The 14,862-nt window shown below is 49.8% G+C and overlaps 5 protein-coding genes across 5 annotated transcripts; all 5 read right to left on the minus strand.

Annotated features, from left to right (window-relative positions):
• Positions 1-527: 527 nt before the first annotated feature.
• Positions 528-1,911, minus strand: EsH8_VI_000214 (F-box protein; the record flags this gene model as incomplete). The annotated part of the gene is made up of 2 exons (XM_083271467.1): positions 528-988; positions 1,065-1,911. The coding sequence occupies 2 exons, from the start codon at positions 1,909-1,911 to the stop codon at positions 528-530; spliced, it is 1,308 nt and encodes a 435-aa protein (XP_083126641.1).
• A 1,977-nt stretch (positions 1,912-3,888) lies between these two features.
• Positions 3,889-4,117, minus strand: EsH8_VI_000215 (uncharacterized protein; the record flags this gene model as incomplete). Its single annotated transcript, XM_083271468.1, has 2 exons — positions 3,889-3,944; positions 4,012-4,117. The coding sequence occupies 2 exons, from the start codon at positions 4,115-4,117 to the stop codon at positions 3,889-3,891; spliced, it is 162 nt and encodes a 53-aa protein (XP_083126642.1).
• Positions 4,118-6,661: 2,544 nt separating this feature from the next.
• EsH8_VI_000216 (uncharacterized protein) lies at positions 6,662-7,525 on the minus strand (the record flags this gene model as incomplete). Its single annotated transcript, XM_083271469.1, has 4 exons — positions 6,662-6,766; positions 6,839-7,121; positions 7,165-7,309; positions 7,363-7,525. The coding sequence occupies 4 exons, from the start codon at positions 7,523-7,525 to the stop codon at positions 6,662-6,664; spliced, it is 696 nt and encodes a 231-aa protein (XP_083126643.1).
• A 1,480-nt stretch (positions 7,526-9,005) lies between these two features.
• On the minus strand, positions 9,006-9,802 carry EsH8_VI_000217 (uncharacterized protein; the record flags this gene model as incomplete). The annotated part of the gene is made up of 3 exons (XM_083271470.1): positions 9,006-9,297; positions 9,349-9,557; positions 9,635-9,802. 3 exons carry the CDS (start codon positions 9,800-9,802, stop codon positions 9,006-9,008), a joined length of 669 nt encoding a protein of 222 aa, XP_083126644.1.
• A 2,602-nt stretch (positions 9,803-12,404) lies between these two features.
• Positions 12,405-13,913, minus strand: EsH8_VI_000218 (glycoside hydrolase family 27 protein; the record flags this gene model as incomplete). Its single annotated transcript, XM_083271471.1, has 4 exons — positions 12,405-12,979; positions 13,050-13,352; positions 13,421-13,676; positions 13,737-13,913. 4 exons carry the CDS (start codon positions 13,911-13,913, stop codon positions 12,405-12,407), a joined length of 1,311 nt encoding a protein of 436 aa, XP_083126645.1.
• Between the last annotated feature and the right edge of the window lie 949 nt (positions 13,914-14,862).

Genomic DNA, 14,862 nt, shown 5'->3' on the forward strand with positions numbered 1-14,862 from the left:
AAACTTGATCATGTGAGAGGACATGGAAGATGTGTTTCCACCTCAATAAGGTACTGTCTAACACCACAAACATCTAGTCAGAGTACATCATCTAGAGTCTGTAGGTAATAGAAAATCAACCTAAAACATTGCAAGCCTTGTAATTCACTGCATCTACCGTCGGTACCCAAGAAAGCATCTCCTATTGATATTCTTGGATTAGACAATAAATCAAGACAACCTCTTCCCTCCACTTTTCAGGAACTGAGCACGCAAAACCCGGCCTCAAAACTGACGTCAACGCCTGAGAAGCCCCAGTAATAACTGCAACTCTGGTACATTTGATTGCATTGCTTATATTTAGGATGGCACTGTTGCAAGCGTTTGGAGACAACGCTTAACTCGAGACTAGCTCGACTGACTGAGTGTTCTGTATCCCATTTGCCTATGTCGATTTCAAAATTTAATGCTACAATATCATACGTTTATAGGCCTTTTCACTATCAATAATTGATATACCATGTCTTTTATTCAATAGAACAACCAATTTACTCCGGCAGTGGGTGATCTGCAAAAGCGCCGTTGGTCCACGAGCCAGTGACGTTCTTCACCTCAATGATGCCTTTGGCGTCGCATCCTGGCAACCGGGTCTTGATGTAGTCGAGAGCCTGGTTTTTCCATTTTTCAACGAAGCCGCCGGCACCGCCAGGCATGCTCAAAACCATACTGATGCATGAATCGAACACCAAAATGATGGTGATGCTCCGAAGCAGCGGCATTCCTGCGAGCACAGCGTCAAGGGTTGCCCACTGCAGGGATGCGCTGTCTAGCTGCTTGTCCTTCTCAATGGTCCCCGGACCGATGTTCAAAAAGACGTTTTCGAGGCTTGGCGGCGCTGACGAGATGGTGGCGACTGTGTCTGCTAGGACATGCTCCCTTCCGGGGTAATTGGCAAGACTAATGCTAAGGTTGCTCAAGGATTTTGCGTTGCTCACGTCAATGTCGATGCCTATTAGAAAAGAAAGAAGTCTTAGCTGTCTCCTTGAGTTATGCTCAAAATAAGAGGGGGCATCCCAAAGACATACCAGGACCGTTGAAGGAGACAGCCAATGATCGAAGTGCCGGCGCCGCGGCGCCAATCAGCTTGGCAAACGCGTCTCTGTCATGACAGTTGGCGATGAGGGTCTTCAGCTCCATGAGCATCCCTTTTGCCAGTGACGGCACAATGTGTGACCAGACTAAGCCTCCAGTGCCCGAGAATAGGACCAGATGTCGGAGCTTGTTCAGCCTGACCACGTAGTCTGGTGGCGACGGTGGCGATACAATAGAGGCTGAGTCGTTCTCGTTCATCTTGCTATTTTCATCCTTGTGGTTTTCCTCATTTTCATCCTTATCGTCCTTTTTCTTTTCATTCTGGGCTAGCAAGACGGCGCCAATACCGAGGAAGTTGATGTTAGGTTGGTTTAAGACAAATGATGCTGCCTCTCGCTCGTGCTCAACCTTGAGCCACTGGATGATGAGCACCTTCTGGACCTGGCCTGGCCGTAGGATCTGTGTCCGCCGCTCTGCGGGGAACTGGCTCAGATCCAGACAGCCGACAGTCAGCTCCGACACAGCCGAGAAGTGTTCCATGATGCTACCCAGGTGGGTCTGCCATGTAGCCGTGTCCTCTGCCTCACGGTACTCGAAATCGTCCGACTCGTCGATTTGGATGCCCTTGATCTTGCGCGGCACCATCGTACCCTCGGCCAGCACCGGCGCCAGAAGCTTGGCGCTTTCGTCCATGATATTCACCCCGGTACTACTCCAGTAGTGGTCGCGGCTTGGTTCAAGCCACCCACGACACACAAGGCTCGCTCGAGCCAAGTCTTCCCGGCTGAGGTTGCCGAGGCACTGGCTGAGGAGCTCTGGAGCAAGGGTTGCGATGGGCATTTTCTGTTTCCTTTCGGTCGTCGGGGTGGCTTGTTTTCAAGGTCAATTATAGAACGGGTGACTGGAAGTGCTTTTTTTGGGGGTCGATGAGTACATATAGTTATGTCATTGTCGCATACGATAGGTGTCGGAACTATACCATTGAGTCACATGCGCAAAAGAGAGGTGCCCCCTCAATGTTGCATGATGACTACAGTGGTTATATCCCTTCGCTGACACTAGGCAGCACGGGTCTCACCAAGTGGATAGTTCCAGGGGTGTTAGTCAGCATATGTTTGATAGATCATAGCCCCTCGGGCGGTTGGCTATGGATGGCATGAATGTCAGCCCAATCATCCAACAAAGACCCAGTTGTCTTGGCGATCCGGGGTTCAATTTGAACACGGTGTTAACGGCGATCTAAGTCTGTACCCCTTGCCGAGGATTGTGATGGATTTGACAGCGACAGACCCTTCATCGTCTCGTTCTTAGGACGCTCGTGTCAAGGAGAGTCCAATTCATTCTTTGCACATTCTTTCTAGAGAGTGACTCTAGATACTCGTAAGTTCTCTTTTAGAATGTGCTGATCTGAGCGAGAGTCCAAAACGCTCAGAGAAACAGATAACCAGTCCGTTATCGCCCCCATCAATAAGGACCTTGGTTAGTCGATTCATCAGAGCGTCTTCGGGGTAATCGTGGATTATATTGATGTTAAATGTATGTCTGGATTGTGTGGATTGAGACCAGTAAGAAATTCGTCGTCCACAACGATGGCAGGGCTGGATTAGTAATGGTCCTGAGTGTATAGCTGATATGCCCATGGTTTGTTTGCAACATCAATAACGCAACCGAAATTCAGGATAAAAAGATACTGGGAGAGAATCGGCCGTCTATCAATAGAAAATACCGTAGATGACGGTGTCAGCTGGGCTAAAAGAGGTTCAACCAGCTTTGATAGCCAGTTGCACGCATCTTCCACATAGAAATCGTCCTTCTCCAGACTGGAGTAGGTCTATTAATTTGAAGCATTACTCTGCGAATCCTGAGCGACTGACGAAAATGTGGATGAGAGACTATGTAACAGAATGCGTATTCGCTGTTGATTTGTATGACGAGGCTGCAGTCATCTTCATTTTCGGGTATTTGCCAGATGGCAACGTCATAATGTGGTACAATCTTCATGTCGATTGTTGTAGCTATCAGGGCTTGTGGTCAACTCAGGTGTAAGAAGGCTGGATCAGTTTGAGTTATTGGGCCATGGGAGACGAGACCCTTGTGTCCTGCGCCGCACAATTCCCCGGCGGGCGCTTTTTGCGGGGATGGCCCATGTTGGATGATTGAATTTTTCGGGAGAGTGACATTAGTTGGCTGTCACGTATATCAAAGCAGCTTTACCAATTCATGTTCCCAATCAGTTTAATTAACAAAGAAACGGGACATTGGGCCTGATTAGGCCTAATGCGAACAGACATATTCTCTGTCGTGGCTCTCAAGATGGAAAGCTACTCTATATCAGGCGGAATAATTTTGCATATGTATTATAATAAGTATCTCTAGCGATTCTGGTTGTAGGGTATCAAGGTTTTTCAACCATTTCTAATCTGAAAACAGGTTTGCTACTAACTGGTATGCCTGATGCAATGCTTCAAGAGTCATTCATGTTGTAGCAAACGATGTAAGCCAGGTCGTCATTAAGATGGCGGCTTGGTGTGTCTGAAAGGTCCAGGTCTCCGTGTGCATATATCTTTTTCGCGTCTCAGCTCCAGAGATGCTTGGCCGGCACATTATATATGATTACTAGTCGGGGGTTCTTGGTGTCCTGCACCTTGGTCGTGCTATCACTCCATACTGTGAGCTGTTGTAGTTGGTGCCGATGGTTATCTGGAGCGCATTGTGTTGCTTCGCTTCTGGGGACTCTGGCCAATTTTGACAACATTAGTCTACTGTATATGTATGAGGCCTCTGGACCAAGGTGTCTTACCCCCTGGTGTTGGCCATCTATTTCTTGTTGATCCAGTAGATGAATCCTCCAACCCCAAATATACATGTCCCCGCTGTGGCGAACAGGTTAGCGAACCCGCAGATCCATAATCGCGGCTCGGTAACGAAAGAGGGACTTACCAACTGCCAACGTTTCGAGAACTGTGTGGTCAACACTTCTCTTCATGATCTCGTGGCCAACTGCAACGACCCCCTCCTGAATAAGACGCGAGTCGAGAACGGGCATGGCTGGAAGATGGGTGACACCTGCTCAAACAAAGGCGAAAAATAAGAAAAATAAACAGGCTGAAATGATGGAGAGGCTCAACGATCACCAGGATCAGCAGTCTGGACGTGTGCGGAATTGACTAAACAAAGTGTGGCTCTGGCGTCGTATATCAAGGAATTTTGGCTGGGCCGGCCATCTCAGCGTCCCACACCTCTGTAATGACCCGGTGCGACGGCGTGGGTCGGGGCGCCAAGATATTCGAAGCGCGCGTCTGGGCCTGTATGGTCATTTCAATACACATGGGCTTGGGAATGGGCTCATATCATCTCATTTCGGTTTCAAAAGGGGGCAGCAAATGCAGCGAGGGCAGCGAATTGCGTTGTCAAGTCTGGAAAATGGTCCCATCGAGTAAGGTAGCGTCGGGGCCACCCGAAACGGGGATGCACCGACCACGGCAGTTCCACTCCTCATCTGTCATCTGGCACCTGTAAATCCCAACCTTGATTTGCGGATCTACGAACCATTTGCGATCAACACCCGAGTTTACGAAGTACTTCGTACACAACCTCCAATCACTACTACCCGGTTGACTGCATGTACAACGGCTAACATCTGCAAGCTAGCTTTAGGGCTGTTTTTCTGTTGACTCTTCCATCTTGATCACATCGCAAAACACGTTTTGCTTTTGGATTCTCAACATAGGACATGGTCTAATGCCGTGGTCCTTCGTCGGCATTGTGAATCGCTCCTGATGTCAGTCGATTCTGAGGCAAAAACAATGTGGAACCCCGTTTCAGCATCCTGAAACAAGGAGCACCTGCGAGGTCGCACCGGCCCCTGCTTAAAGCTGGGCGCGTCGGCCTTTCTCCCCACCCCGTCCGCCCGCAGGGGGCATTTTATTAGACGACTGCGGCTCACCGTCCCAAGTCTCTGAGGAAACCCTGGCCGCATGTTAACAGGGCGCGAATATACTGGTTGAGCCGCATGCTACTTCGATACACTAGAAGCCCTTCGTTTATCGAGCCGTCTTAGTGGTGACATAGAAACGCAAAGGAAGCACGTGAAAGTTTGACGCCAAGTGTCGGACTTTGCGCTTGGCAGTTGCGCTTCCTCTTACTTGACAGGCCGCGACAGCACTGTCTCGGCGAGTTTCTTGGCTTCCATGCCGACACCACATTCCCACATTCTGGGCATATTCCGCGGGATGACCGAAATCTCTCATTGTGGGCTCCAAGATTCCTCATGACAACGTGCCAGGCAATGTTTGGTTAGGGGAGTAGCTTAACACAATGTATGCGTACTTCAGGGCATACGTAAAGGCGAAGCAAGCGGCCACTGTAGCCGCTGCAGTGCACCGCTGCGATGCGCCTCAGTCAAGATACGCCAAGAAACAGTAATTGACAATTAGATTCGGGGTTAAGGGCGGTTTCTATTCATTTCTCCGAATGAAACCGGACATTATTCTGAAAGGGTCCTGCCGCTCACTCTGACTAACCCGGCCTTTGTACGCTATTTTTTCAGTGGCCGTGGTTTCGGAATTCATTCTGCCGCATCTCTTGGTCTTTTACGAATCATTATCCAAAAAGGGTATGCAAGGTGTCAGACTGGCTCAACAGAACCCGGCAATTTGCACCGAGTCATTGACCAAGCAAGTGGGCCAACCCGTCGTTCTAGGCCCCAATTCCTCGAAGGTCGAATGCCAAATACGCTAGGATACATATCGAGAATCCACGGGAATATTACTGCACCAGACTACATAGTATGAAAAGGTATGTATAAAAGTGTACCCTTTGTATTCCTTCATGCATCGCTGAGGCGCTTTAAGATGTGACAGTTTGAAGAATTAATCTCTCAGCAAAGGGAAGTAAACCTAACAGCAACTCCTTCTTTATTTGACCATAAGTAGAAAGCTTTGCGCCCAGAAACATATACATGAGACCCCATTGTGTAATTGGTACATCTAGCACCCAGAGTCATAGCAAAATTCAACAATTCAGATACCAGATCAAGTAGTGCTTAAGACAACATTTTCGGGGCGAAAGGTCCCTTAAGAGCCCATGATGCAGATCGACGCATACGCGGATTGAAACAGCTCGAGAAACGGAATGTGAAAAGGAGGGGCGAGGTGAAGATAGCTTGAATGAACTTCGAAGAGCGCTTCCGAAGCCGAATTGGTGAATGGGTGCGGGTACGCTAGAAGACACTAGCCCTACTTATACTGCGGAGGGACTAACAAACTGATGTTCTTACTGGTGAGATAGTCTTAAGCGCTTGTACTAGTTAGTGTTACACAAGCAACCACTTGAACCTCATGGCACTGATTGACGATGAGAAACATGATGGTGAAACAGCTTCGTTAACGGCAGCGACTAGGTAAGCTAAACAAACAAATTTCACTCAATCGCCATTTCAACCATGACAGATTAAAACAGTAGAATCTTGCAGACTAGATGAGTCAAACAAGCCACAACACATTGGGCCTGGAATTGACTGCTCGCCCTGCTCTCTTACGGCATCCGTGCTGCTAGCTGGATTCATCATCAAGTATCACCCACATCCGATTTACTGAGTGAACTTTTGGACAATAAAGTTGACGGCAGGATCAATGTACTCGGGGCGAATATAAGTCAGATGATAGAACGTGCAGGTACCCGCCGGGTCGCAAACCTGGGGAGAAGGCACAAAGAGTTAGTCCGAGCACGGCATAGACCAATTCTGTCGTGCAGCATGAGATCTTACCGGGTCGCCAGGTGCACAGACCTGCCTCACTTTCTCGTTCAATCCGGCGGGGAATTTGCTTGCATTGGCTCCGAGTCGTAGATAGCCGTCCCCAAACATCACAAGGGACTTGATCCGGCCATAGAGCGCTGTTGGGATATTGTCCGCAGCGGCATGCATCACGCCAGCACCCTGAGAATAGCCGACCAAAGAGAAAGTCTGTTTTGGGCAAGCAACGGCTTGAGAAATGAGGCGGTTCACCACGTCTATGGAGCCCCGTAGGGTGCCAGAGATAATCTGCGAGCTGGCTGGGTACTTTGAACGAGTTAACAGAGTATCATACTTACTACGAAATGGACTGTATCCTCACCTGAACAGGGTATCCTCTAGCACCGGGCAGGACAAGGGTCGTATTACTGACGACCGGGTCGCCGACGATGATGCCGAACTTACCACCGCCCCCTTCGAAGTTCGGTTCACTAGTTCCTCGGGCTGGGTGTGGCGTCAACTTGAATGCATTGACACGGAATCCAAGTAAGACCCACCGACAAGAATCTCATAGTCGGAACAACCCGCTGGGATGTCCTGCGGCCGGATCGGCACCGGGTCACCAATGGTCACCCCGGTGTCCGGGATTTCTGGACATTCCTGGGCCGTCACGTAGGCTAGAGACATGAGAGAAAGAGCGAGAAAACGAGTAGACAGCATGATGGTTGATATGAGATGAACTATGCTTGCAAGTCGGTTACGTTGAGAGTGTGCTGAAGGATTGTGGGACTGGGATATGGCTTGTTACAATTACATCTAGGCTATTTATATGGCTTCGCTCATTATCAACATTGGATACGAGACCATACGTGAGGTTTCGAGCCTCGGGACCTCGGCTGCTGCATCATTCGCATTTTCCCTGAATTACTTGAATGCATTTAGTTTGTGGATTTGTTGTAAGTGGTTCCAAAAGAGGGGATTGACGCAGATTAATTGGCATTCTTGCTCTAGTCAAAGCCTCGTAAACGGTTGCTTCTTATACCTCGGCAGGGCGACTTGCTGAAAGTCGCCGTTGTGTTTAACTCGACAGGGGCTTAGCTACATGGAATTCGTTCGCCAATCGCATCACCATGATTGCCAGGTGTAGTCAACGTGGACGGCGCAGTGCCCACAGTGGGGTGCAGTGCAGGCTGCACCCCAGGCGGGGCTTGAGAAACTAAGGCACCGGTTTCCTTCGCGAGAGTTACTCAAAAGGGTAAAAACAAGGCTTGACTTAACATCATCTACATAATACGGCTCAGTGTAACTGCAAACTTGGAAACATGAATTACCCCTCAATTTGTACACCAATAGGACCCCTGGAAAAAGATTCCGAGAACCCAGTGAAGTGGGTGTGATGAATCAACAGATTTCGTCCCACGAATTGCTGCCCTGCGAAAGCTAGAGACACTCCAGATTGCACTACACAGTTAGTTCTCATTCTGGATGTCTTAAAATCGTGGAGTCGTTGCAGCCCAACGGTGCCGCAGAAGGACAAGGTCGACCGGACCAGTAATGTGAAAAGTGGAAAGTAAGGTGGGTAAGGGACAGAACATGCAGAAAAAAGAAACCGGATGAAACGATGAGATATTCTTTAGTGTCATTCTTCTTGACCATTAGCGCAGCTGAGGCTCTGTTCGCTGCCAGTGAAGAATGAAGAAATGCTACTAGGTAGATTGGATAATGGAACCAGCCAAGGAAGCGGCGAAGCCCAAAGCTGTGAGCCGGAATGCAACCCTCCAAAAAGCGGGATTGTCTGACCTCGGTTTATTAACACCCCCGCTGTAGCACACTGCTTAGCAGGGATCAAATTTTGCTCATGGGCTAGTTATTCAATAGTGGACAGGTCACTAAGATGGAAAATGAAGACGTGGGCAACAGCGATATATTTTGTAAAGAAAGGTTACAGTTTTGAGAGAAAATGACAACCACCGGTTTCCTAAAATCATGTCTGGCATGAAACGAGAGTAATTGCAGAAGCCTCCAGAAGCTTCGTACCGCGATGAAAAAGAAAGAACAAAAAGGCCCAACCATATTTTCATGAAGTTATGTGCGAGACCAGCCCCATCAGCTCACACGGCAAGTCTGACCCCGGGGCGCAACCCCCAAATAAGCAAATCCCACCCCAAGGGCCGCGAGACATCAGGTCATAAGAGCAGTCTTAAGCCCCCAAAACGGCACGGATCTTTCCGATGAGGAAATCGGCGCCCTCGCCGGCGTTGGCGCCGTACGAGAGGTGAGGTGCCAGAACGGCCGCGGACAGGTTTCCGTCGCAAACAGTGTCGCGCGGGTTCGCGGCGCAGATGATCTTCACCTTCTCCTTGGGGAAGTTGGGGATCTGGCCGTTGTCGGCGCGCCACTGGGTGTCTCCGAAGGTGACGACTCCGGCAATCTGGTTCTTCTGCGCGGCGGGGAGGTCCTCGATGGCGCGGTGGTTGAGGGCCGCGCCTTGGCTATTGGTCCGGTCAGCAATCATTCAAAATGCAGCATTGTCTTTTTCTTACGAGTATCCTCCGGTGACGACGATGGCGTTGGGGCACTTGCTGGCGATATCGCCGAGAATATCTTCCATCTCGCTAATGCCAGCGGGGTCGGCACCTCCAGGGAGGAAGTTGGTCGACAGCAGCGCGGCATAGTCAACACCCTGAACGGCAACCTTGCCCGGGAATGCACTCTTCAGGTTGTTCGCGACACCGGGGCCCACAACAGTTCCCTATTCGCAAATAGATTAGAAGATAGGTCAGGAAGTCGAGTATCGTGAGAGACTCGACAGCTTAAGCCAAAACCCACCATGTTGCCAAGCTCCGTGGAGCCACGAGCCCAGACAAAGATGATGTCTTTGCACCCGCTCAACTTGAACTCATTGGCGGTGATGCCGACGGTCTGACGCTTGTCCTTTGTGGCCGTGGGGAAGGCCAAGGCAGTGGAGGCCAGAACCAGAGTGTTGAAGAACTTCATGGTGAAAGGTAAAGCGTCAAGCGTTTCAACTTGTCAGGAGTGATTTGTTTGTAGAAGTATCTTGTCACGGACAAGACGGAAAGAATCAAAGTGAATGGAAAAGACTGCGTGTGGCTGATAGGAAGCTGGTGAGGATGGGATGCTATAATTGTTTTCGAGGTGAGTTCTCAACGGGTTCTTATAGACACTGATGCTAGCCACAGCCTCGTCGCATCTACGCTTGAAGAGACATATTCACGAGATCTTCTCCTTGGCCGTTCAGGTTCCTCGGCTCTCAACATCCCTCGGCTGTCGAAGGAGACCCATCGGCGTGTTCTTTTTGTTTTGGTTCCATCTGTATTGGAGGATGATGGGTGCGGAGTCGAAGCGACTGAGGTCTCAAATGGGCCGATATCATCAAAGGCCATATTGTCATACAGAGCAAACTAAAGTAAACTCTGATGTCTCGTATACAAAAACATCGACAAACAGTACTCGCAAGGCCTACCATGTTCCTGCGCAGGGGTGGTCGATCATGCTTGGCCAGGCTTGTCCCCAGATTTGACGTACAGTCCGGATCTTGTCATGCCAAATCCGGGTGTAAGTTGCGAAGAATTAATCAACATGGCTATTCAAATTGCCTGTTTGGATCATTTGGTGTGTTCGGATGATGCCTTGGGACGTTTTGACAAGACGAACCACGCATTGATTACTTTCACATTAGGCCGTTTCAGCTTGTCTAGGTTACCTCCCACTCCATCGAGTGCCAACTCACATTACCGCCTCCTGGCCCAGATTTCTCCGCACGACATGTCTCTGGGTGTCCTTTTATTGGTCTCAAAAGGGTGCGAAAATGACCCGATTACCCATATCCCTTGGTTGGGTGCACTGACGGGGTCAGGCACTGAGTGGGGTCAGCATTGCAGGTAAGCATAAGCCCCCACGAACGACATCGTAGATGAACGGGTTGCACAGCATCGAGTGAACAAGTCGACAATACACACATAGGTCGGGGTAGTGACCATCGATCGAATTCACATTCTCTGACCCCGCAGTTTCGTCTAACAAGTGCCGAGGTCCTCGGACAGGAGAGGAAAGAGTTAATATAATGGATCGATCGGATTGGTGGTGCAGCAGTCTGGTGTCGAGAACGAGGAGACGGAATCTGCAAGACGGTTGCACTTAAAGTGTGATATCCAGTCTCAGTGCCGTGGTCAGCCTGCATTAGTGGAGTTGGCAAAAGTTTGTGGAACGTACCCTTTTTTCGATCTTATGGTTCATTCAACTTTTCTCATCCAGATGCAAGCCTGATTTTGAGGCCAATCAGAGATTGAATTGTCTCTTAATAGGCAGGCTGACAACTCGGCAAAAGTCTTGTTTGTTTTTTATCCGCCAATCGTGATTTCATTCACTGACTTTGAGGCTACCCGGTCCGCATATCCTCCCAGCACAGTCAGCAAAAAGTCCATGAATTAAATGGCCCAGTGGACGGTCTAGCGGTGGGGGAAAAAAACCTCATAAATCAGAGAATGGCTTATGACTGCGTCCGTACTATACCGTGTTTTCGCTAGTTGCATTGAAAGGAAATCGTAGTGCAGGTCGAAGACAAGGGACTGGTCAGATGATGCCGGTGCGGTTGTGCCTGGTTCGGAGAGTTCTGATAATTAGCGGGCATGCCAAGTCAGTTGGCAGAGTCGGTACTGTCAGATTGATACCGTTGCCTGCAGCCACATTGCGGGGGAAACTACCGGCAGGGACTCATGTCCAAATACGGAGACAGTTGCGGGTTGGACTGTTTTCTGGCCCAACCCTGACATGTCGGCTGACTTGTATCGCAACACCTTGACCGATTGCGACAGGCAACGCCGCCCGTCTTTGTTCTCTCAAGACGCGTTACGGAGGATTATGTGCGGCATCCTGCCTAGAATTAGTTTGTTGTCTTTTAGGCGATGGAAGAAGATATCATGGTGCGGAGAGAGACCGACATGAAATCTTGGGCAGTGGACATCTCAGCTCATGCGGGTCTCTGTCAAAAGGGCCATCACTCGGGATATTGCGGGAGTTGACATGCAACGGCTGCCACCACCACATCATGTCACCTTGGGTGGGATTCAACCACTCGCCTGGGTTCCATGTTACAGGAAAAAGCAACGTGCCGCGACCTACATGGTAGGTCTTGTGCGCTAGTCCTCTACGACTTCCAACGCAGGCCCCACCATTATGATTGGTAGTATTGGTGAAGAAGTCTGCGGGGATGTACTAGTTTTTGCTATATGTCGTGATGATAAGTTTTGTTTACATGTATTGTATAATTTCCCAAATTTCTCTCGCATGAGATAAGCCCCGAGCGGCTCATGGCCGTATCGCCCTCAGCGATGCTAGGGTAATGTCCGTACTAGCTTTCCATTATACGTATGTACGGTCCCTCTTCGAAATAGGACCCTGTGCTTGTGCAGAACTAGCAAGTTGTGCTGGTTTCGGCTGAGGCAGATGATCACTTCTAACCACGAAGGTCGAAGCAAGTTGAATTCACAGCGCGAAGCACTACGACTAATTCCACCCTGTATGGTCACATACCTCATTTCTCTCGAGTCTCGACTCCTCCAACAGCGCAGCACCCCGACTAATTCCAGCCATGTTCAGGCTTGAAGAGTAGCGCAGCCGTATCACGAGGACCCACACTAACACTGTAGAAGCCACGCCCACCTCGCTCCCTCTTCCCGGTCCATGCGTCGGTGACTGTGTAGCTTTTGTTGGGGTTGAGTTCCGGGACCTCGCCGAAGTCGACGGTCAAGTTGCGGGTGGCGCCGTTGTTGTTGAGCAGAAGGACCAAGACGCCCTGTTTACTCTTGCCCGACCAGCACTCGGCCGGATGCGAGGCGTTGAAGGTCCAGTCTGCGTTGGTGCCCCACTTGTATGGCTTCGCCGGCTTTCCGTAGACATCGTCTTGGTTGAAGTCCAAGAGAGGCTTGTTAAGCATAATATCGCGGCTTTCGTCGGAAACTTTAGTCAAGTCACAGCCCATGATAAGCGGGCTTTTCGTCGCGGCCCAGAAGGCGAAGTGAGTGCGCTGCTCTGCCAGGCTCAATCCAGCGTTCCCCACCTCTAGCATGTCGAGGTCGTTGTGGCCCCAGAAGTCGACCGCGTTCATGAGGAACGAGTTGATATTGAGAATGAACATGACATAGTTCCAGCTAGCTGCAAGCATCTAGTCAGCAGTGCTGATAGAGGTGAATATGTACCCGAGGATTAGTCCGGAAACACGCACGTCTGATGTCGTTGGTGGTTCTCCAGGAGCTGCCCACCGGAGCCCCCCAATCCTCCACGTCGGCGGCTCCCCAGTTACACATACTATAAAGAATAGTACGGTTCTGAGTCAGCAGCGCATCTCTCATAATGGAATATCGCTTAGCGGTGTTCGATGTCGAGTAGTCGTAGCCGGCAGCGCAGAGACCCGTGGTATCTATACAAGTTCCATTTAGGTACGCCTGCGGCCGTGCGATCCGGTAGGTACACGCATTGCAAGTATCGGTCCAGTTCCGTGGTACGTTACAGTTGTCGTATTTCAGGTCTAGGGAGTATTGTAGATTAGCATAGCCGACTACGTTTCATGAGGTGGGAAAATCCAATCAGACTCACAGTCAACTCCCCAAGCAGCAAAGGTGGCCGCATCGAGTGACTCAAAACCGATACTGGCAGGATAGTCCGCACATGTCAAAGTGCCAGCGCTGCTGTATATGCCCAGTTTCAAACCCAGCTCATGGACTTGATCGGCGACGTACTTCATACCGTTTGGAAACTTGACAGCGTCGGGTACGAGTTGATTGGTGACGTTGTCGCGACCAGTGATGTCGGCCCAGCAGTCGTCGAGGTTTACATAAGTGTACCCGGCAGACTATTGAGGGTGTTTGAGAGCCTGACAAGAGCCTTAGTAGGATAACGAGAGCAATCTAACCTTGAACCCCTTGTCAACCATGGCCTTGGCAGTCTGGAGGACCACAGTCTCGTTGATATCGCATTCGAAGGTGTTCCATGAGTTCCAACCCAGCGCAGGCAACTTTCCCACACCATCGGGAAGGATCAGCGCAGAACCGAGCGAGACAAGAATCGAAATGCTGTAAAGAAGGGCCATGATGCAGGGTCGGATACTATCAAGGTGTTAGAATCGAATACACCTAGTTGACGCCATACGCCGCTTAAGTATTCACGATGAAGTCTATTTGAAGCCCAAATCGATTTTCTCTCAGCTGATACGCAACACATAGTTCTGTAATGTTCCGCTCGGCCGTACGTTGGAGCGATAATCATCATTGATCGTTCCTCCGAAGCAAACAATTACCCCTCTGACCGTCAGGGAGACATGGGGGGCCCAAGGCGCACCCAGCCCAGAGAAAAAGGTCGCCCGATACCCCGCAAGTCGGTTAATCCCAACTAGGTTGCAACGCCTCCCGGTGACTAAATAAGCATAGCATTGCGGTATATGTTTGCAAAACTACTGGCGGTAAATCACAACGTCGGTTATTGCCAAGTTGTGCTGCATATGCTGTTCGCGGCAATCCCGGCCGGACACTCTCGTCCGACATCCGACTACATTCCTCCATATACCCCGGCGCCCAGAACGAGCGACCAGTGATTATAAGTACTCAAACTTACCAGAAATTCTGGCTCAACATGTTTTCTCAACCATCCATTACACTGTACTAAATGCGATGCTCCCAACAATGGCAGTTTTCTTCTATTACCGCCTTGTTGGAGTCGCAGATCATCAGACCAATGACCGTTCTAGACTTTATTTACACGATCCACAGGGCATTCTTAAAATGTAGAAACCCGGAACTTCTTCAACTTTGTTTACCTACAAACACCTATGGGATGTTTAACAGAAATTCGCACTCCACATAAATACATGCTTTTATCCCAAAGACTTGAAACAGGCTTGCCGAATAACCCTTATTGGCTGGCAAGTCTACAAAGACGAGCAGAACACCAGGGCCTAAACCTATACATACGTTGCATCGTCTTTCCACGCGTGATCCGTATGTTCCTATGCATAGTTCAGCTTTCAAGTGAGCATGTGCTTG

This window comes from Colletotrichum jinshuiense, chromosome 6 (assembly GCF_051148585.1).
Source record: "Colletotrichum jinshuiense chromosome 6, complete sequence".
Taxonomy (NCBI): domain Eukaryota; kingdom Fungi; phylum Ascomycota; class Sordariomycetes; order Glomerellales; family Glomerellaceae; genus Colletotrichum; species Colletotrichum jinshuiense.